Consider the following 21931-nt stretch of genomic DNA (forward strand, 5'->3'; position numbering starts at 1 on the left):
ATTGGTTGGAGGGTTGAGTCACTACATTTCATATGTAGGATTAGATCCATTAAAATTTATTAACTAAACATTTTTATTCTTCTTTTCTTAATGAAAAATGATAGATGATCTTTCATCATGAATAGGTATAACATCTTTGAAAATTAAATCAAAATGCCATTGAGCACCATCTCAATTCTATTTGCAATCCAAAATGACAAAATCATCATATGACGCAACAAAATTAGCCAAATTATAACCCACCATCTTTGACCACCAAGGAGTACACATAATTTGAAAAACAATAATAATAATAACAATAAAACCCTGTTTACTTTAAGGTTTATCCACTTTAATTATGTTTCATTATACAGCAAAAAATTCCTCGTTATCCACATTATGGTGCAGGCTAGATATATATTATTGATATTTTTATCAAAATTTAATTTTCAATAAGATTCCAAGTTTTTATAATGAAAAATAAAAATTACAAGTTTAAGTGTATACATATACATATATAATTTTTCTTTCATTGATCAATGCCCGAAAAAAATCTTCCAAGATTAGAAAATGATTATATATATGATTTGAATACGAGGTTTTGAATAGGAAACTTGAGGAAACATTAACAAAGTTTAGCTTTCCTGAAGATAAGAGGAGGTCAGCAAATAAAAGGAAAAGAAATTGAAAAGTTGGAGAGGCAATTATAAACTTCAATTAAAAAAGGAATCACCAAAAATAAAAAAACAAAAAAGGAAACTTCAATTAAAAAGCTGAAAACTTTTAAAAGTTCATGTAGCTATTCAGGCAATTTGTCGATCGATTTACACTTTGCAATACTCATTTTCAAAGAGAAAATAGATACCACACTTTATTCAGTCACTGTTCCTGGATTATGACGTCTAATAATTTTAGTATCTAAAAATTATAGATTTTGATGTGTATATATATCATGCCTTTTGCATAAATTACAAATATATTTCTTATTAAAATCACAATTACTTATATATATATATTGATGAGTTCAGATATCGACGCTCTTTTTTTATTTGGTTGAAAATAAAACATTTGCGATAAATTTTATAAAATAAAAAATGGAAGTAAATAATTAAAAATATAAATTTTCGAGGACTATATTGGGGTCAATTGTCTCCATATATTCTTCCAATTATTAATATCTCCTTGTTATGCTACTATGTTCGAAGGGTACTATTGTAAAATTGTCCACTTCTGGAAAAGTAAGTATGTTAATCTATTATTTTTTATTATAATAAATATGTTAATTTTTTATTTTTTATTATTATAACTTTACAAGAAGATTTATTTTTTCATGAATACCTTTTACAGGAGGAGGATTACGTTTTTATGTTCTTACCAAACTTCATAAATCTGAAATCAAATTTTTTAAGCATAATAATCTATTTATTTTATTATTTTTTTGTTTTTCTAATTATTATTTTTTTAAATAATAAAGGTGTGATATAGGCAGGTCAAGTATTAAATAAAATAATATAATACTATCTAAAGAAAAGAATTAAAAAAGAATAAAATAAAGAAAAACAACGCAGTGGCCAAGAGGGAAATCATGGTTTGTTGGTAAATTTGGTATGGCGTGGCAGTAGACCGACACGTGGCAACCAGTAAATGCTTTTTTGTTTATTTTTATTTTTATCTATCACATTGAACTTTCTCGTGCTTTTGCCCGCTGTTCTTGTTTGTAGAGAGAGAGAGAGAGAGAGAGAGAGCACGAAAGATTTTCCCTTCGTGCAGAGACTGAGAGAAGGAGACAGAAAAAGGAAAAGGGACAGGAAAATCTTCCAGAACAGGAATGCTTAGGGTTTTGGAAATCTGAATCCGCAATCACATTCCTAAATTCTGTTAGCTTTTTTGTTTTTGTTTTTTTGCTTTTACTATAATGGCGACGCCATTTCCGGGGGGTGGTGGAGGCGTAGCCATAATGGCTGGTCCTATGAACCCTCTTGATCCTTCACCATCGAAGACCTGCTTGAAGAACTCTCCTGTCAAATCCCCAATCTTAATCTTCTTTCTATTCCACAAAGCCATACGTTCCGAGCTCGATGGCCTCCACCGTGCCGCCGTGGCCTTCGCTACCGATGAAGATAGCAGTGCTGATATCAAACCCTTGTTGGAGCGATATCACTTCCTTCGTTCAATTTATAAGCATCATTGTAATGCAGAGGATGAGGTTCTGTTTATTTTTCTATGAATTTTTATTTTAAAGTTTTTTTTTTAATTTTTTTTTCCCCAGAATTTCATTCAGTTTTTCCTTATCATCATTTGTTATGTTAAGTAGGGTGGAAAATTGCTCTGGTTTAGGTGTTAATTTTATTCGGGTTTGGTTTTCATATTGTTTCTTAGCGACTAACTCTTGCTGCTGGATTGCGTATTCGTTTTTTGAAACGTTGCGCTGCTAAATTGTCTGTATTTGATGAGTTTTAGGGCCATGTAAATCAAAGTTTTTTTTTTTTTTTCCTTTTCTGGTGTCATCTCTTTTGGTAAGAAAATCATGCCCTTTGTTGATTAGAATTGGCAGTTGATCAGTTTCTTCGGATTTGCTTTTTGTTTTAATTATGAGCATCTTGCTTTATGGGCTGCGGGCTCCATGGGTAACTGCAGTGAGTGACAACATCAGTATTATGTCGTCCGGGTTTATACATAAATTTATATTTAGAGCATTAGGCTTTATATGGTTCCCTTGAGTTTTGGTTTGCTGGGACCTCAAGTAATTCGTAAGGAGTATCTCTGGTATATAGTTTCTCTAATGGCTCCTCTGGTAGTTTTGATGGAGGACATCTTGAAACATGAAGTTTATAGTGTTTAGATTTTTCTTTGTTTTGCAATCATCTATTCCATCTGGTTATTTCAGAGGTATGCTGTTTGTAACTTGAAGGATGGCTGTAGTTCAAAATATAAATTCCTGTGTTTTACAATGATGTTTTTGTTCTAAATTCCATCAGTGTCATACATGTTGTCATTGTTTGCAGTTGCAGATGTTCAATTGTAGGCATTATTAGTCAGTAAATCAAACCAAATGTGTTGACGTTGTAACATTTTGTGATTCCAAAATTATAGGTCATCTTTCCAGCTCTAGATATACGTGTAAAAAATGTAGCTCAAACATATTCCCTTGAACACGAGGGAGAGAGTCTTTTATTCAATCAGTTATTTGAGTTGCTCAACTCGAATTCACAAAATGAGGAAAGCTATCGAAGAGAATTAGCCTCCTGCACTGGAGCCCTTCAAACCTCGATTAGCCAGCACATGTCAAAGGAAGAGGAGCAGGTAGTTTTTTGATGCATTGATAAAATTTTACGTTGTACTATTATCACATGGTCTAGCATGCTACTGAATTTAATCTGATGTATACTTTTATCTAGAGGTAAAATTATAGACCTTTTAAGCGATATGCTCTACATTTGTCAGAGTTACTGAACCTTATGCTACTAGGGCCCTATGCTTTTGTTCTAACACATGATTAATCTTGTTTTATCATTCAGCAGTTAGTTGAGATAAGTTGTTACTTGAGCATTGTTGAAAGCGACACCTTATAGTCACTAATCCCTTGAAGAACCGTCCCTCCTTTCTCCATACTGCAAGAATTTCTCAAAATAAATTCTCCTCTTTATTTTTATTATTATTATTATTTTGTCATATGCACACATATTCTTCTTCTCCTTCTTTTGCTGCTTCTTCTTCTTCTTCTTCTTCTTCTCTCTCTACCCCCCCCAGAAAACATGTAAGGGTTCTGAAGATGGGGATTATTGCCAAATTTAAGATATTCACGCTGTTGATGAGACATTAGGATCCTTTCAAGAATAGTTTACAACTAAACTATTCTACAAAATGTCTGGTACCTAATGTAAATGGTTGTCATCACTTGCCGTTACTGCATTTTTTTAAAATATAAAATCAGCAACTTCTTTGTTTTAAATGTTTGTCTGAATTGCAGAATATGCAAATAGAGTTCAGTATGCTGGGTTAAACTTGTATTTGAATTTGACAGGTCTTCCCCCTTCTTATTGAGAAATTTTCGTATGAAGAGCAAGCATCCTTGCTCTGGCAGTTCCTATGCAGTATTCCTGTTAATATGATGGCAGAATTTCTTCCATGGCTTTCTTCCTCTATTTCATCTGATGAATATCAGGATATGAGAAAGTGTTTGTGCAAGGTAGTACCACAAGAGAAGCTGCTGCAGCAGGTAATAACTCTATTTGGTGGTCAGCTATGATCATTATTTTAAGAAAAGTTGGTTGATCTTCTCTTCTATAATATGAAGGTTGTATTTGCCTGGATGGAAGGGGTAAAAATGACTGATAGACATATAACCAGCAAAGATGGTTCTAAGGTCCTATGTCAGGATTCTGGGCCTAGCACCTCAGTCAGTCAGATAGAGAAGGAACATTGTGCATGCCTATCTTCCAAGACTAATAAAAGGAAATATACGGAGCAGAATTGTGATCTTAGTGGTTCCATTGTTTCATGTCCTATTGATGAAATATTACTGTGGCATAATGCTATAAAAAGAGAGTTACATGAGATAGTTGAAGCAGCTAGGAAGATACAACTTTCTGGAGATTTTTCTGATTTGTCTGTATTCAATAAGAGGCTGCATTTCATAGCAGAAGTCTGCATCTTTCACAGGTGTGGTTTCGGTTTTGTTGTTTTTGGTTTCCCCCTCATGAACATAAAATCCTCCAAACGCATTGAGTTCTTTGTATCAGTTGTTAGTATAACCATCTCATAAATAAGGGTGATCAATATGGGGAAATCAGCCTACTGTATGATGGTCTAATTCTATGCAAAAAATGGTTTCCTGCTTCACATTTATCATTCGAATCAGAATTTTATTTTATACCTTTGAAGGTTGATTCAAGCCGTGGGCTGCAAAGGAATTTTTTCTAGCATGCAGCTGCAAAGCATCCTTTAGGTCTATGGTTTAGTATCTAATTGATTAGCAATTTCAAACATACCAGATTTTCTTTTTTCTATTTTCCCTTCATGAATTCTGTGAGATTGATGTATATTTTTTTTAATTAAATTGTTTTTAGTATATAGAAAAGAAGTATATTTAAGGATTCAATTATTTATTTGATGGATTTCGTTTTAGTTCCTATATTAATGAAATGATTTTCTGTCTTTCTGAATGCAGCATTGCTGAGGATGAAATCATTTTTCCTACTGTAGATACGGAACTGTCTTTTGCCCAAGAGCATGCAGAAGAAAAGATTCAGTTTGATAGGCTAAGGTGTCTTATAGAAAGCATCCAAAGTGCAGGAGCCAACTCATCATCTTCTGACTTTTGTATGAAATTGTGCTCTCATGCTGACCAGATAATGGACAGCATACTTAAACACTTCCAGAATGAGGAAGTTCAGGTTTGTAGTTTCCTCAAACATCCAAATGATCAGGAATTCAGTTAGCCAAAGGAGGAAATTTATTCGGCTAGTTTTCCAAGTTCCTTAAGATTGTAATCTCATAGTTTTCATTAGAGATGAGAAAAGCATTTGAGCTTGCTTATAATATAGTTCTGATTATTGAGCGGTTGGATATGTAACAATTTCCTTTAAGGCTTTTAAGGGGGTAAACATAGATTAGAAATTCTTAGTTCCATGATATAAATAGCAGAGTAAAAGAAATAGGTTTCTTATGTGTGTATCAAGAAAAGGAGAACAATGCAGTATCGATTAAGAATCTAGGACTAGGAAGCTTTGGCATGGGTATATCTAGAGTCCATGACCATTCTTTTGACATCTCATCTAGGAGTGAAGACTCTAGACATGTGGCAACCTCATCCAGTTCACCCATTATAACCTTTTTTTTTTTTTTTTTTTTGGGTCAAAACCCATTGTGGCTTGCTACTTTCACTTTTTCTGTTCTGCTTATTTCAATTTGTCTCATTCTGCTTTTGAGATCTTATCTAGGAGTGAAGACTGTAGCCATGTGGCGACCTCATCCAATTCACCCATCATGACTTGCTTCTTTCAGTTTGTTCATTCTGCTTATTTCATTCACTATTTCTTTCTTTCTTTGTTCATCTTCTTCTATTTTCAGATATAAACTTCAGCAGAAAAAATTTGATATCTGGATTCTTATATAATCAATAGTGATTCTCTAAAGATTTCCAAATGAATATGCCTTTTCTGGCTTCAAGCTAAGCATACCCCATAGAGGATTAATTCTGGTATGGAAATGTTGAAATGACAGACAGGGCTGCATGAATTTGGAACTTAGGTTTTCATATTTGAAATATCTAGATTGGAGTTTTATATCAATTTTTGCTGAGAGTTGCATTTTGCATTATTGAGCATAAGTTTGATACCATTATTCACTACTTTAAGTATGGTTAGTGTTTCTAAATATGAAACGCCGTTTAATGTTCTGCATATTCTGATGATTTTTCAAAAAACATAGAACATTAGGTAAAACACATTGTTATTTGTTATCAACACCACAAATAGAAATATTCGTAAAGAATTATTAATATTTGATAAAGAATCATTAAGTCCTCAGAGCTATCTTATTTGTGAATTCCATTGATAGGTACTACCACTTGCTCGAAAGCATTTTCGCCCAGAACGGCAGCGAGAACTTTTGTATCACAGCTTATGCGTGATGCCTTTGAAATTGATTGAGTGTGTCTTGCCATGGTTTGTGGGTTCTCTTAGCGAAGAAGAAGCAAGTTCTTTTCTTCGAAATATGCATGCGGCAGGTTGAGAATCAGTTATCTATTTTTCTTAAAATTATTTTATCAATAAATCATTTTTTCCACATGCTATGTCTGTTCTCATTTCTTTTTCTTCGAGTCCATTTCTTATTTGGTAGAATTATCTGTTGCAGCTCCAGCATCAGATTCTGCATTGGTTACACTTTTCTCTGGTTGGGCATGCAAAGGTTGTAATGCAAATTTTTGCTTGTCTTCAACTGTAACTGGTTGTTGTCCACTGAATGGAATTGAAGGGGATACTAGCCAACCAATCCGTACATGTTCTGCGGAGGAGAAACCCTTTTCTGTTCAATCTGATAGAGACGTAGCCAATGGAAGGCCAGCCAAGCATAGCTCAATATCATTGGAAAAGAATGTTGCTTCTCCCCCTACAGAAAATGTAAATACCCTTAGATTATCTTGTAGCAACCAGTCCTGCCATGTCCCTGGCCTAGGAGTGAATGGCAATAACTTAGGAGTGAGTTCTTTAACTACAGCAAAATCTTTGCGATCCTCGTCTTTCAGTCCTTCTGCTCCTTCCCTGAATTCCAGTCTTTTTAACTGGGGAACAGATGTAAGCTCTTCTGAAAATGGATGTACTGTGCGACCAATTGACAACATTTTTAAATTTCATAAAGCTATCTGCAAAGACTTGGAGTTTTTGGATGTTGAATCTGGAAAGCTTAATGATTGTAGTGAGACTTTTCTTAGGCAGTTTATTGGTAGATTTCGTTTGTTATGGGGTCTGTATAGAGCTCACAGTAACGCAGAGGATGATATTGTTTTTCCAGCATTAGAATCTAAAGAGACTCTTCATAATGTTAGCCACTCTTACACTCTGGACCACAAGCAGGAAGAAAAACTATTTGAGGATATTTCTTCTGTGCTTACTGAGCTTACACAACTTAATGAATGCATGAATTGTGCAAATATGTTAGTTGATCGTAATGATGCTTTAAAAAAGTACAATGAGCTGACCACAAAGCTTCAGAGCATGTGCAAATCCATTAGAGTAACATTGGATCAACATGTTTTGCGGGAAGAACTTGAATTATGGCCATTATTTGATAAACATTTTTCTGTGGAAGAACAAGAGAAAATTGTGGGTCAAATTATTGGTACAACTGGTGCAGAGGTTCTTCAATCAATGTTGCCTTGGGTAACTTCTGCTCTTACTCAGGAGGAGCAAAATAAAATGATGGACACATGGAAGCAGGCTACCAAAAACACTATGTTCAGTGAGTGGCTTAGTGAATGGTGGAATGGAGCTCCTGCATCATCTTCACATAGTGATACGTCAGAAAGTTTCACTCCAGCAGGTTTTGTTGCTTTTATTAGGGCTTTCTGGTTATTAATTGTTTACAGTTTAACTCTGTTTTGAAGATGGTAGCCTTTATAAGAAGATTTCACAATCTACAGAGCATTATATGAACTTCAAATTTACACTGCAGGGACTGGTGGTTGTGACAACTTAGAGCATACTGATCAGACTTTTAAGCCAGGATGGAAAGATATTTTTAGGATGAACCAAAGTGAGCTTGAATCGGAAATAAGAAAAGTTTCTCGAGACTCAACTCTTGATCCAAGAAGAAAAGATTATCTTATCCAAAATTTAATAACCAGGTAACTTTTATAATCTTACCACTTTGATTGACTTTGCAATTAGCTGGATCTGATCAATTAATTGGTTTTCTTAGTCGTTGGATAGCTTCTCAGCAGAAGTCACCTCAAGCAACTATAGGTGAAAGCTCAAAGGGTGAAGATGTCCTGGGATGCTCTCCTTCATTTCATGATCCAGAGAAACAAACTTTTGGGTGTGAGCATTACAAAAGAAATTGCAAGCTGCGTGCAGCTTGCTGTGGCAAATTATTTACCTGCAGGTTCTGCCATGATAAAGTCAGCGACCATATAATGGATCGGTAACTTTTTTTAATATAATGTTACTTAATGTTCTTTATGTAAAAAATCTTGTGATTGATTCTGGATGGATGGTTTTACTTATTTGATTTGTTTGCAGGAAGGCTACGGCTGAAATTATGTGTATGAAGTGCTTGGAAATTCAACCTGTTGGACCTGTCTGCAGAACGCCTTCCTGTGGTGGATTCTCAATGGCTAAATACTATTGCAATATTTGTAAATTTTTTGATGACGAAAGGTATGCACTCTCTTATTATGAGATTTTTATCTATTACTCCTTGTTGCAACTAGGTTATCGATATACATTTATACTATATCTGAAGTTATTGATTGTCCACTGCTAACCTTGTTCAGGAAATTTTGTTATTATGTTACGTGAAAGTAACAAATGATGTAAAATTGTAATTGCGTTTACATGATCTTTTATTGTTATCATTTTGTAAGTGAAATTTCTGTGGTGTAGCATCTATTCAAGTAAATCACTCACCAGTTCTTATGTTTCACGTTCTTTCTGTTACATCAGGGCAGTTTATCATTGTCCCTTCTGCAATTTATGTCGTGTTGGGCAAGGACTTGGTATCGACTTCTTTCACTGTATGACTTGCAATTGTTGCCTGGGGACGATGTTGGCTGACCACAAGTGCAGAGAGAAAGGCCTAGAAATAAATTGTCCCATCTGCTGTGATTTTTTATTTACGTCTAGTGCAACTGTAAGAGGCCTTCCTTGTGGCCATTACATGCATTCAGATTGTTTCCGGGTTGGTTCTCTATCAACTTCTTTCTGTTGGTTTCTTTTCTCATGTTTGTAACATTTTATTTATCTCATTTGTGGAAATATTTTTAAGGAATACATTTTAAGGAATAACATTTTATTTATCTCATAATATGAAGCTATACCTTTTGATTCGTTGTTTCAGGCCTACACATGTAGTCATTACATCTGCCCAATCTGCAGCAAATCTATGGGAGATATGGCGGTATGATATTTCCTTCCATATATATGTATATATATATATATATTAGATGAGATAAGCCGTGCGAACTTTGTTTCTTTAGTAATAATCATCCATAGGTTAGGACTAGACTAGTGTAGGGGGCTTTTATCCCCTGGGCAAAGATTTTTTTTACAATAATTGTGCTTTATTAGGATTTTCTGAACAATTTATAATAAGTTGGCCAGTCATATTTAGTTGGTTCTTAGTAAATAATTATACGTTACTATATGTCTTTCTTAAGTTATCTCAACCAAGCATTGTACAACAAATTTCTACTTTTTTGAACAATAAATTTTGAACTTTTGTTGTATAACTTCATTTTCTCTACATTTATTACAACAAATATTTATCCACATTATTTATTTATTTATTTATTTTTATTATTGGAAACATAAAAGTAGTTTGATTGGTGAGGGAAAAAGAGAGTGAGACACACCGATTCAACACGTGGAGTATATGTTTTGCTCATAAACAAAATTATTTTTGACTGTTTTTTGTTAATACTGGTTCTTTCTTTTAAGAATTCTTGCAATACTTATATTTATTGTTTTGTAAATTTTTAGTCCGCATATGGTTTATTGTATCATTTGGTTGTGACGGTTTGTTGTTGACTTGGATTTAGGTTTACTTTGGCATGCTTGATGCACTGCTGGCTTCTGAGGAGCTCCCAGAAGAATACAGGGATCACTGTCAGGTATATATTGTGTTTGAATTTTCTTTGTCCAAATGCTTTGTCCTCCATCTGGGTAAAAAGCCAGAAAAGTGAGTAAATTTGGACGTGTTCCTCTTCAGGACATACTGTGCAATGACTGTGATAAGAAGGGAAAAGCACCCTTCCACTGGTTGTACCACAAATGCCAGTCTTGTGGATCATATAACACCAAGGTAATTAAGGTTGATTCATCATCTTCTCACTGCTTAACTTCAAACCAATAAGCCCCATCTGGATCTGCACCAAGCCAATTTTATAGTTATAGCCTTATTAAGGCTATAAAGGGGGAAAAAAATGGGGCCTTTTAATTATATTGTATTTTTATATAAATAGTATTAATTAATTTATGTTTACAATATATTTCATTTGATTCTTTTTTGTTTGGTTGTTCTTCTTGTTGTGGCTGTTGCTATGCTATGTTTGGTTTGAAGAATGCCTCGTGGTTTTTTACTTCTCTTCAAAGGGATGTCAATTAATTTTTTTTTTCGTTGGTGAAGGGATATTAAAATCACTTTAATTTTCGAAGGAAAAATATATAATTTTTTGAAGTATTCAATTACTTTAAATTGAAAATGAGTGGTTAAATTGTTGGAAAGTATACATCTGGAAGGACTTCATACTTTGTAGGGGAGAGGGTTTTGAAAAAGATGAAGAAAATAACAAACGGAAAGAAAGAGACAAATATATATAAATATTTCGTCTTTCTTATGCAAGTTAAATATTGAGATACTCACATTTTTTATTTTCTTATAACATAGTATATTGGCATTTGAAAATTTGAATTTAGACAAATTATTTTCCTAATAATAGAACAAGACATTATCTTAAAGCTAGTTATAACTTTTTCTGTAATTTACTGATTTAGTTCTTGAATCTGCGATTGTACTTTTTACTCTAAATTTTAAAAAATGTGCAAGCATTTTGGATTTTAGTAATCACCAAAGTAAGTTTTTCGTTTTGTTTTTAATAAAAAATTTATAAATATGATAGAAATTAGGTTCTATTTAGAAAATATGAAAATGTAAAAATGAAATTAGTTTTCAGAAATTAATTCCTTGATAGTATTTATAAGTAATTAATTAATTAATTTGTATTTTAAAAATTGAGGATTAAATTGTGTTTTTATTTACCTGAGCTTTACATATTTTGAAATTTACTTCTTTTTTTTTTTTTCATAATTTCCTTCTTAAAAAAAATCATCTAAGCACATGGAAATTTTATTTCTTCAAGGAATTTTAAATTACCATTAATTTTGTCACTTGGAGATCTTAATGAAAATTTATTTTAAAAAAATTAAATTTTTATTGATACTCTAAAATTACTAATTAGTTAAGATATATAAAATAATTATTTGAATTATATTATATTTTATAAATGTTATGTCAATATCATATAAATTTTATAGGTGTTAAATATTATTTTTTATTTTAAAATATAAAATGTGATAAATAATTAATAAAAATATATATTTTTTAATTTTTATATGTAATTATTAATATGTTAACTATTTGGATATTGTATTAAATGTTGTTGTCGACAATAACTATTATACGATATGAGTTTGCTTTATACATAGTTTCCACTTTATGCTTAACTATTATTTTTTTATGGTTGACTTTGTAGAAAATATATCTTTTAATATTAATTTTCGTTTTAATTTTTATCTATTTTATAATATTTATACAAATATTAAATTTATTATTATAAAAAGTTATTATAATGGATAGGTAGATTTTTGACTTTTGACATCGATTTTTCTTTAAAAATTGGATATGTAGATTTATCTGGTACAACTTTTGTTATTATTTGCTAAATGTGATTTTATTTATTTATTTATTGAAAGGCAATTAAAAGATAAAATCCCACTAATAAAGTTGATTAGGCAAAAAGTTTTACTAAAAATCCATAATAGTTATAACTTTTTGATAAAAAAATATTTTCAAAATTTCTATGAAAATTTAAAAAAAAATCAAAATTTTTATAAAAATTATGAATTTTTTAATTAATGTGAATATTTTGATAATAAATTTTTATGGGGATTATTCATAAATATCAAAAATTTATGTGAATTATAAAAGTTATATCAATTTCCATTTAAAAGTTAAGTTTTCTATTCATATACTGAAAATAAAAATTTCACTTAAATTTTGAAGATATTTTGGATATTTAAATCATGCTTTGAGTTCAACTAACGTTCAACCAATTTGTTAGAAGAAGTTGTCTGAAACCAAAATCTACGCTGTAAGGGTAAGAGGTGAGGAAAGACACCTCTTCATCGTCAGTCAACATTTTGCAAAAGATTCCTAACTTAATTTATGACTTATATTCACCCCAAAAAACAATGATAATGACTTATATTAATTTTCTGTAAGCAACAATACTATCGACATTGCGTGCGAAAAACTTCGCTTGTTATAACGAAGAGAGAACTGTTTATCAAAAGAAAACGAAGAGAGGACTAGCATTTAGTGTGTAAACCGTGGACATATAAAACTATTTTTATTTTTTTATGTTTTTTGCTAAAAAAAAAAGAAAACTATTTTTTATTTGAAATTTGTCTTCATGAATATATATATATATTATAAGTAATTATAGTATTTATTAATAAATTTAAATAGTCATTTCAATGAACATCCCAAACAAAAATTATTTGTTTGGACAATAGTTTACAAAAGATTAGGTTTAATAATAATCAAATATTTATTCACAATCAAAAAATCCCAAATATAAATATTTAAAAATTAAGTAATATTATAGATTTTAAAATATTTATTAAATGATATATGTTAAAATATTATTAATTAACATATTTATATAAAAAAGTAAACTGAATAACTAAACAAAAAATAAATTAATTAAATATTATCATATTATTTAATAAACATTTTGATAACTTTAATATTAATGTTAAAAATTTAACAGCCTATTCAATATTGTTATTGCAAAACATTATTTCGTTTTACTAATTAAAAAATTATCAAAAACATGTTGCGTAGCTATTTTCAAAATATGATCTTTTAAAATACATCTTATTCTACATGTATCAAAAAAATTGTGGAAACAAATATATTAAAGGAAATAAAAAATATTTATCATTTTAAATTAAGAAAATATTTATTTTCTCTAAACATGTACCATATTTAAAATATATCAAATATAAATATAGATAATATATATCATTTTTAATAACATTGATTTTATTTCGTTCTTATAAAATATTTTCAAATAGATATGTTTTAAAATTATAAAAATATAAAATCTAATTTACCATTTTATTTTCCAAAATTTTAGAAAACATTACCAAACAAACAACTATTTAGTAAATCTTATTAATTTCAATAAAAGTAACAAAATTAAACCTTCCTAAATATTTTTTGCAATTCATTTACTAATTTAATTAAAACAAAAAAATTATTAATCAACTTTGAGATTTATATACTTTTTTGGCAATTTAAGTTGTTGTCAAAAGAATTTACTTTTCCAAAATATGTTTTTAAAATTAAAAATCAACGCATAAGAAAAGAATAATGAGAGATTAAAATTACTCTTTTTGTTCTATACCTGTATCTGTTTGTATTAATCACTGAAGGGCAGCGAGTTACAGTCCAATACTTTCCATCTTTTTCATTTCAAAAATAAATAATTTCAAAGTAATTAACAACAAATTAAAAATTTTCTTTACTTATAAATATTAAAAAATTATTTTGTAGGTAAAAACGAATGAAAAACTGATGTATGAAAAATAGACTATTCCCTTGTTCCTGAAAAAAAAAAAAAAAAAACGAAAGAGAGAAAGTAAAAAATGAAATAAAAATCTAAATAAATTATAAAAATCCGGAAATAGAAAAATATGGATTTTAAATAAAGACAGTCATGTTTTTTTGGGAAAAAAATAATTTTTTTACAAAATGATAAAAAATTCTGTTAGCTGAAATTACGTAATCTCGAGGAAGGGTAGAGGGGACTTGGAGATAAATACAGAAAACTAAAGAAAATTAGGGGAAAAAAAAAAAAAGAAAAAAAAAAAAAAAAACAAAACAAAAACCCCACGAAAAGAAAAATAAAGGCCCAAGAGCATTTGGGTCTCAGAAGCGTTTATTTTCTCTGAGCTAACAAGCGTTCCTCTGTAAAAGAAATTTCAAAAACCCTAGCTTTTTTGCTTTTTCTTTTTCTTTTTATTTTCGTTCTCTGTATAAATTAGGCCTTGTTTGGATTAGATCGTAGATTTTCAAGACCTTGACTTTGTTCATTGTAGATGTTAATATTGCTTTTTTATTGATATCCCCAATAAGAGGAAAGGGAAAAGATTAAAGCTTGGGGGCGATCCAATAATGCTTTGAATTGCGCGTCATTTGGTGAAAAACATTGCAGATTTTTCGAATTTCGATTTGATATTCTTGGTTTGTGGGGTTTCCATGATTGGAGAAATTGGGTTGATTCAGAGGATATTACAGTTTTAGAGAGAGAGAGAGAGAGAGAGAGAGAGAGATGGGGTTAGGTTCGAAAATGGAAGGACCTTCTGCCCCGGCAAATAGGCGAGACCCGTACGAGGTGTTATCCGTGTCAAGGGATTCAACTGATCAGGAAATTAAAACTGCTTATAGAAAGCTTGCGCTCAAGTAAGTTTGATTTTTCTATCCAAATCACCATTTTTATCCAAATAAAGATTCTGTCTTTTTTTTTTTTTTTAACGATTTTTTTTCTTTAATTGTTTGCATGAATACTGTCTGTTTATAAATTGTTTTGAGCTGATGGGTATTGTTTATTTTGCGTTAACTTTTAAAATTTTAGTATTTTTTTTGGCCTTATGAATGGTTAATATGTGCAATAAAGTTAAATTTTAAGCTCGATTCTTGGTCAATGAGCTAAGTTTTGCAAGGAAGAAAATTATGTTAATCCATGTTAAGAAATGGATTTTGGGAGATCTAATATCCATGTCTTCTAATTTGAACATTTGATGTTTTTCTTTTTTATTTCTTTTGCAAGAAAGTTGCCTCTGCTAAAAGGTTATTTCTTCATGAATTTGTAATTGATTACATCATTTCACTATTAGTGTTTGCTTAGATGGCCTTCTATTTGTCTCTGGGAATGTCAGTGTTCTAAGCCAGTAATGTACTTGTTGGTGTTCACAATACCGTCAGGATATCTAGTTGTTCCCTGGGATATGGACTTATATGTGACTTATGCTCAGATGGCTGATCTCTTTACAACAAAAATAAAATTTGAACCAGCAATAAACCACATTCTTGTTGCTCTTCTTGTTTACTTATCTATTTGTCAAGTTGTCTTTTATAAAATCTGATTGTTATAATGATAAAATAAAATCTTTCATATGCAATGTGGTCTTAAACTGTGAACCATGGATAGATATCATCCAGACAAGAATGCCAGCAACCCTGAAGCTTCAGAACTTTTCAAGGAGGTTGCGTATTCTTATAGCATCTTGTCTGACCCAGAGAAGAGAAGGCAGTATGACAGTGTGGGGTTTGAGGTGCTATTCTTCCTCCTTTTTCCTTTTCAGTTGATATGTGTTTATGCAAGTTATTTGTGTAAAATCCAAGACCTCGTAGGAAGAAATGTGTATAATTTTTCAAAACCTTTTTATTTTTTGGTGAGGAATTATTTGCTTTTTTGAACACTCACTCGATTTGGAACCTGTTGTTTGTTGATCTGATGGAACTCATAGTTAATTAAATTAAATTAGCCATTACATCAGTTTTTGATCTAGAGATTTAAATATTGTTTATTGTTTAAAAGATGGAGATTGAAATGTGTTATTTGCTTTTTTGGTAGAAAATTGCTAATTGAAAGTGTGTATTGATAAACGTTTTTAGAACTAGCATGAAGCATCTCGACTGTCATAATTTTCTGCCAAGGATTATACCCAATTGCAAAAGATGAAATCTTCTTAGTGCTAAAAGGAAAGCCATAATTATTTAGGCTTCTTTATATGTTTTATGCCATGCATTAGTTAATGCTTCGTACTGCAATTTGATGTCCTTGACAGTCAATTGCATATTGATTTGTTCAATATAGTTTTTAATCTCATAATACATCTGAGGAGGCAGTTCAATTGTCAACTTCATTATTTTTCCCTTAAGTTTTTCACTATCATGTTAAACAAGATATTGATCATTTTCAGATTTTGTAATGATGTTTAGGCTCTTGATGCTGAAGGCATGGACATGGAAATTGATTTGTCAAATCTTGGCACAGTCAATACAATGTTTGCAGCTTTATTCAGGTGATATATTGTTCATTAATAAAGCAGTTTCGGTGTCATTAAGCGTTTTCAATCTTTCATTGTATTTATCTATAGCAAGCTGGGTGTTCCTATCAAGACTACAATATCTGCTAATGTTCTTGAAGACGCTCTCAATGGGACAGTTACAGTCAGACCGCTTCCTATTGGAGCATCAGTTAGTGGAAAGGTGCTTTCATGTTTGTTATCATGGACTTTCATTCTTTCTGGAATTTTCCGTTTGCTTGATTTTGTTTTGTTGCAGGTGGATAAGCAAAATGCTCATTTCTTTGGTGTTACAATCAATGAGCAACAAGCCGAGTGTGGTATTGTAGTAAGAGTTACTTCAAATGCACAAAGCAAATTTAAGGTATGTATATTTCATATTTTTGCATTTAAATTTTTTATATACCATGTTTGATGACTATGAACTCTCTCTCTCTCTCTCTCTCTGCATCTGCATTTTCTTTTGTGTTGCTGATGTGACATTAAATTTATAATCTAATTGCTTTATTTTCCAGTTACTTTATTTCGAGCAAGATGTGAATGGCGGTTATGGTTTGGCCCTACAGGTACCATATCTTCTTTTCTATTGTGTCTCCAATCCATTTTCCATTTTATAGTGCATATGATTTTTGCATTCTGAAAGCTGTCATGGGTGTTTAAAAATTTTGAAGCATAGACGGGGTCAACAGTGCCAATGATCATATACAATTGGTAGAAATGTTTTGTAATACTCTTGTCATGTTAAACTTTCTGCTGTTATATCCTTCAATTTCTAAGTACTATGCGTCTCTAATTTATTTTCAAAGCATAAAATTGTGGCTGTGAAATTGTGATTTTGAATATCACACATGGGTAGAACTTAAAATTAGTAACCTACCTGTGAATGTGAAAATGATGCTCAACTTGTCTTTTCAAGTGAATGCTTCTTCATCCAGCTTCCAATTTCCACAACCCCCCCCCCCCCTTTCTCCCCTTTCCTCCTTTTCTAATCAGTTATGTGCATTTTCCCTTTTGTGGAGATTGGTGCTTTAGTTTTGTATGCTGTTTTAACATTACCAAGCACTATCTGAGCATCGTGATACTTCCTGCATTATAAATTGTCTAGAAACATTTCCCACAGTGACATTGTTTATTTATTTTATGATTTTGTGTTTTTGAGTAGATTTCTAGGACGTCAATCTAATGTTACTAGGTTTTCGATTTGATGTCTCAAAAATCTATTTCATGTAGTTGGAGTGTTTGCCCCTGTTCTTTTCCCCATAATAATGACTGACTTTTTCAAATGAACCATATAGCATTTTTTAATTTGGTTTTATGGTCACTTTGCTGTTCTGATATTATAGTTGTAACTTGTAATTTATCAGTGGCTGTTATATTGTTCCAAAACTTGTAAGCATTTTGTTCTGAATTTTGTCAAACATGGTTGTGATTTTCTCCTTCCACAGGAAGATAGTGAGAAGACAGGCAAAGTGACATCTGCTGGGATGTATTTTTTACATTTTCAAGTGTACAGAATGGATTCAACTGTGAATGCGGTATGCTGGTCTCTTAAGCATATGTATTCTTGAAAATTTTCTTCTATTTGTAGGGGTTGGGGTTGTTGTTGGTAAGTTTTCCATAATTGCTGAAGAATGATGAGTTAGCGATATGATGGTGCAGTTAGCTATGGCCAAGGATCCTGAGGCTGCTTTCTTTAAGAGATTGGAAGGTCTTCAACCTTGTGAGGTCTCAGAACTAAAAGCTGGCACTCATATTTTCGCTGTTTATGGTCTGAACTGTTATTTTTGTACTTCCTCTTTTGCTTCCTTTTTCTATTTGCATAATATAACTGCTTGGTGTATTCTATTTACTGAACTGCTGATATTTTTTCAGGAGATAATTTTTTCAAGACTGCCACCTATACAATCGAGGCACTTTGTGCAAAGTCATACGAGGATACAACAGAGAAGCTTAAAGACATTGAGGCACAGATTTTAAGAAAGAGAAATGAGCTTCGCCAATTTGAAACAGAGTATCGGAAGGTAACTTTTTGGTTTTTCAGCCATTGATTGTTATAGTTGCTCTATTTCGTAAAATAATTTTCCTGTAATACGATAGGCATTGGCACGTTTTCAAGAAGTTACCAACAGATACACCCAGGAAAAACAGAATGTAAGTATAGTCAGCTCTCTCTTTTTATAATCTCTGACATGTATTTTCATCCCCTGAATGTATAATGCATGTACAATACTTACTCCACGTATACTTTGTGCATATCTATTACCAGTGATTTTATTAAATTAATCATAATAAGTAAGTGGTTTTCAAGGTGTTAAAAGGGCTACGTAATAATATTTCATTACCATTCTTCTAAAGGTAAATATTTCATAATATTCCTAATTTACGTCCCCTAGTTTGCTTCTTAGAAATGGCTGAACTTTTCAATCAATACTTAGTTTTCATTTGATTCACTATGTACCTAATAAAAGACAAGGCTTTGCTATGTTTTTGTCACATTCTTTGTTATTGTTAAGTACTCGGGGATGCCTTCACCCGAACAATAGTACTTTGGGGTGCTAGTTTGCTCTGGTCCCTGTTTATTATGAACGACCTTTCTACGAAAAATGATCATTTTCTTCTTGTTTGTTTGTCTGAGCCTATATCTTATTTTCGCTATTCAGGTAGATGAGCTGTTGAAACAGCGTGATACTATCCACTCTTCATTCAGTGTCACACGGACCGCCAACAATGGCAGCAGCAGTAGTTTAAGTAATGGAAGTAGTAGCAAAATTCCTGGTGAAGATTCAAAGGCAGAGAGTCCTTCGGAGGATGGAGGGTCTGAAGGAAAGGATAAATCAACCAAAAAGAAATGGTTCAATCTCAACCTCAAAGGATCAGATAAAAAGCTTGGTTGAAAAATTTTTTGGGTAATTATTTTCTTATTAGTCAAGTGGTTTCGATATCTATCCATACAAATGCCAGTCCTTTGCCTTTCTACCTGTAGAGGTTTGCATTGTATACCTTGTTCAAATTTTTTCTCTTCTGGGTTGCTGCAATGTTGTTCGCTGTGGTACTTTTACCGTCTAGTTCTGTAAAACATGGCAAAATTACAAGGTATGTTTGTCAATATCTTTCTATTGATGTTTCTCGTTGAGCGCTCATCCTCCAAATTCATGTAAACAATATTTAGTTTATGATGTAAGAATAGTTTTTAAGCATTCTTCTTGGTTCTGCCATGTCTAGTAATGGTTTGTTACAATGTAATTCTGAGAAACATGGCAAAAATATCAAAAAAGATGTGTATCAATATCTTTTTATTCCTAGTTTTTGTTTGAACCCATTTGTAGTTGTTCATGCTCCAATATTTGAACATACATTTTTTAAGGTATAAAAAGAGATTAATTTTGTTTGGCATATGTTTAGCATTTTTCACGCTGTGATACTCAGATGATATTTCACTAATCTCATTAGAGAGTATTCCAGGATTCCGAATGTTTTTGTATCATCTAGTCTCATTGGAGAGTACTCCAGGATTCCGAATGTTTTTGCTTCAAAGTGCAAAAGCGTATGCAGTATCAGTATATGAGCCGCATTGATAGGGTTAAGGGTTGTTGGTGGTGGCTTTTTATTTTTTATTTTTGTAAGTTGGGGAGTTTTCACACCAAATCTGAAGTAACATTTTCTGTGGTGTACTCCAATGTTCCAATGATAAGGTTAGGTTGGGAAAAACTTTGAAATTAATTCCTTGCTTAGAGATTTTATCATAAGTAGCATTAATTTATTTGAAAGCACAAAAACATGGAATAAAAATTTGTGAAAATTAATTTGGGTTAGTATCGTATGCTTTTTCATTTTGTTTCTTAGAACTACAGATTTTCACTTTGCCTTGTAAACTATTGATCTTGTAATACTTTTAAATCCAATCAAGCGTTTTTGACATGTCAATTTGAAGAATGGCAAATTTCATTTAGATTGTTCTAATTTTACTATAATTATATTTAAATTTAAATCCTACATTTTGGAAAAACCATCAACTTCTTTTTCGTTTTCTAAATCTATCATGGCTTTTTAACGGATAAAAATTAATAGATGGGAACTAAGTAAAAAATTTTCAAAATATGAGGTCTAATTGTAATTTGCATAAAACTAAATCCAAAATGAAAATTTTCCATTTGGAGAAATACAAACTATGTAGGCAGCCTATAGCAGTTTTTTTGAAAAAAAAAATAAAAAATTATGTTTAATTTTGTTTTGTGTAAAGTTTACGACTAATTTCATCAAATTCGTTAGCAAAAATTGCATAATTAGATCAAAATGATAATAAAAAAACAATAGTTTGGACGGCAAAGTGAGAAAATTTATAGTTCATGGTACAAAAGTGAAAACATGCCCTCAATTATTAACCAGATTAAACATTCTAGTGAAGAATGTTAAGGAAACAAATCAGGTCGTTAATACCATTGATCAAGGAGTAAATTTCTACTATTAAAGAGGTATTAGTGTTAGTTCTCAAAATTAATAAGAGTCAGCCTTTATGGTCTTTATATAGATATCATTTTGATTGCTCATAAAATTGTTCCCCTAATTATGCCATGTGTCTTTTGTTAAGCTTTATAAATAAAAGCATGTTATGTTTGCATTAATTCAATCAAATTTATTTAGTAATGAAAATCTTTGTATTTCTCATTCTGCTCTCATCTATCTTCTTATTCTAAAAATCTTTCATGGTATCAAAGCGGGTTTGATATGTGGTTATGACTTCTGAAAAATTTATTTTATTTTTTATTTTTTCAAATCTTTATTTCCATATTTGTTAACGTTCTTTCTATTTGTTTACAATATACCGTTTTGTTTTCTTTCAATTAGTCTAATTACAATATACCTTTTTGTTTTCTTTCAATTAATCTAATATCTTTTTCTTAGTTTTTCTCCAAATAAAGCTACATTTCTATCGGGGAAAAAAAAAAAAAAAAGGGCATAATGAAGATGATGGCAACGAGATCAACAATAATAGACTACTCTCCAACAAGAAATGGTGGACTCTCTTCAAGAAAGTACCGAGCAAATAAACTAAATGTTAAATGTATTGCCACATATGCTTACACCAAAGAAGTTTGAGCATTGTATGGGAAATAAATATCGAATTGAATTTTCTTTTAGTTGTATTTGCTATGGATGTAAATTTGCTATGGATGTATCATGTTTTTAAAAAAAAAATAAATAAAAATAGAAAGAGAGAGAGAGAGAGGAAACAGTCGGCCACCGTATTTATAAAAGAAAAAAAATGTGGCAATGTGATTTATTTATTGGGTTAAGGAAAAAAAAAAAAAAGATGCAAAATACTTTTTCCTTCCCAAAAAAAAAAAAAAAAAAAAGAA

At 31.2% G+C, this 21931-nt stretch overlaps 2 protein-coding genes across 2 annotated transcripts; both read left to right on the forward strand.

Annotated features, from left to right (window-relative positions):
• Window positions 1-1664: 1664 nt before the first annotated feature.
• Window positions 1665-10705, forward strand: LOC107429394 (zinc finger protein BRUTUS). The gene is made up of 14 exons (XM_016040068.4): window positions 1665-2185; window positions 3073-3282; window positions 4004-4198; window positions 4277-4641; window positions 5150-5375; window positions 6541-6709; window positions 6838-8022; window positions 8155-8326; window positions 8401-8622; window positions 8721-8858; window positions 9144-9378; window positions 9538-9597; window positions 10238-10309; window positions 10408-10705. Exons 1-14 carry the CDS (start codon window positions 1895-1897, stop codon window positions 10549-10551), a joined length of 3684 nt encoding a protein of 1227 aa, XP_015895554.2. The 5' UTR covers window positions 1665-1894; the 3' UTR covers window positions 10552-10705.
• Window positions 10706-14347: 3642 nt separating this feature from the next.
• On the forward strand, window positions 14348-19967 carry LOC107429395 (chaperone protein dnaJ 15). The gene is made up of 11 exons (XM_016040069.4): window positions 14348-14946; window positions 15695-15818; window positions 16489-16571; window positions 16647-16758; window positions 16834-16938; window positions 17090-17140; window positions 18020-18109; window positions 18234-18342; window positions 18447-18595; window positions 18672-18725; window positions 19235-19967. Exons 1-11 carry the CDS (start codon window positions 14816-14818, stop codon window positions 19466-19468), a joined length of 1242 nt encoding a protein of 413 aa, XP_015895555.1. The 5' UTR covers window positions 14348-14815; the 3' UTR covers window positions 19469-19967.
• Window positions 19968-21931: the final 1964 nt, after the last annotated feature.

This window comes from Ziziphus jujuba, chromosome 12 (assembly GCF_031755915.1).
Source record: "Ziziphus jujuba cultivar Dongzao chromosome 12, ASM3175591v1".
NCBI classification, from domain to species: Eukaryota; Viridiplantae; Streptophyta; class Magnoliopsida; order Rosales; family Rhamnaceae; genus Ziziphus; species Ziziphus jujuba.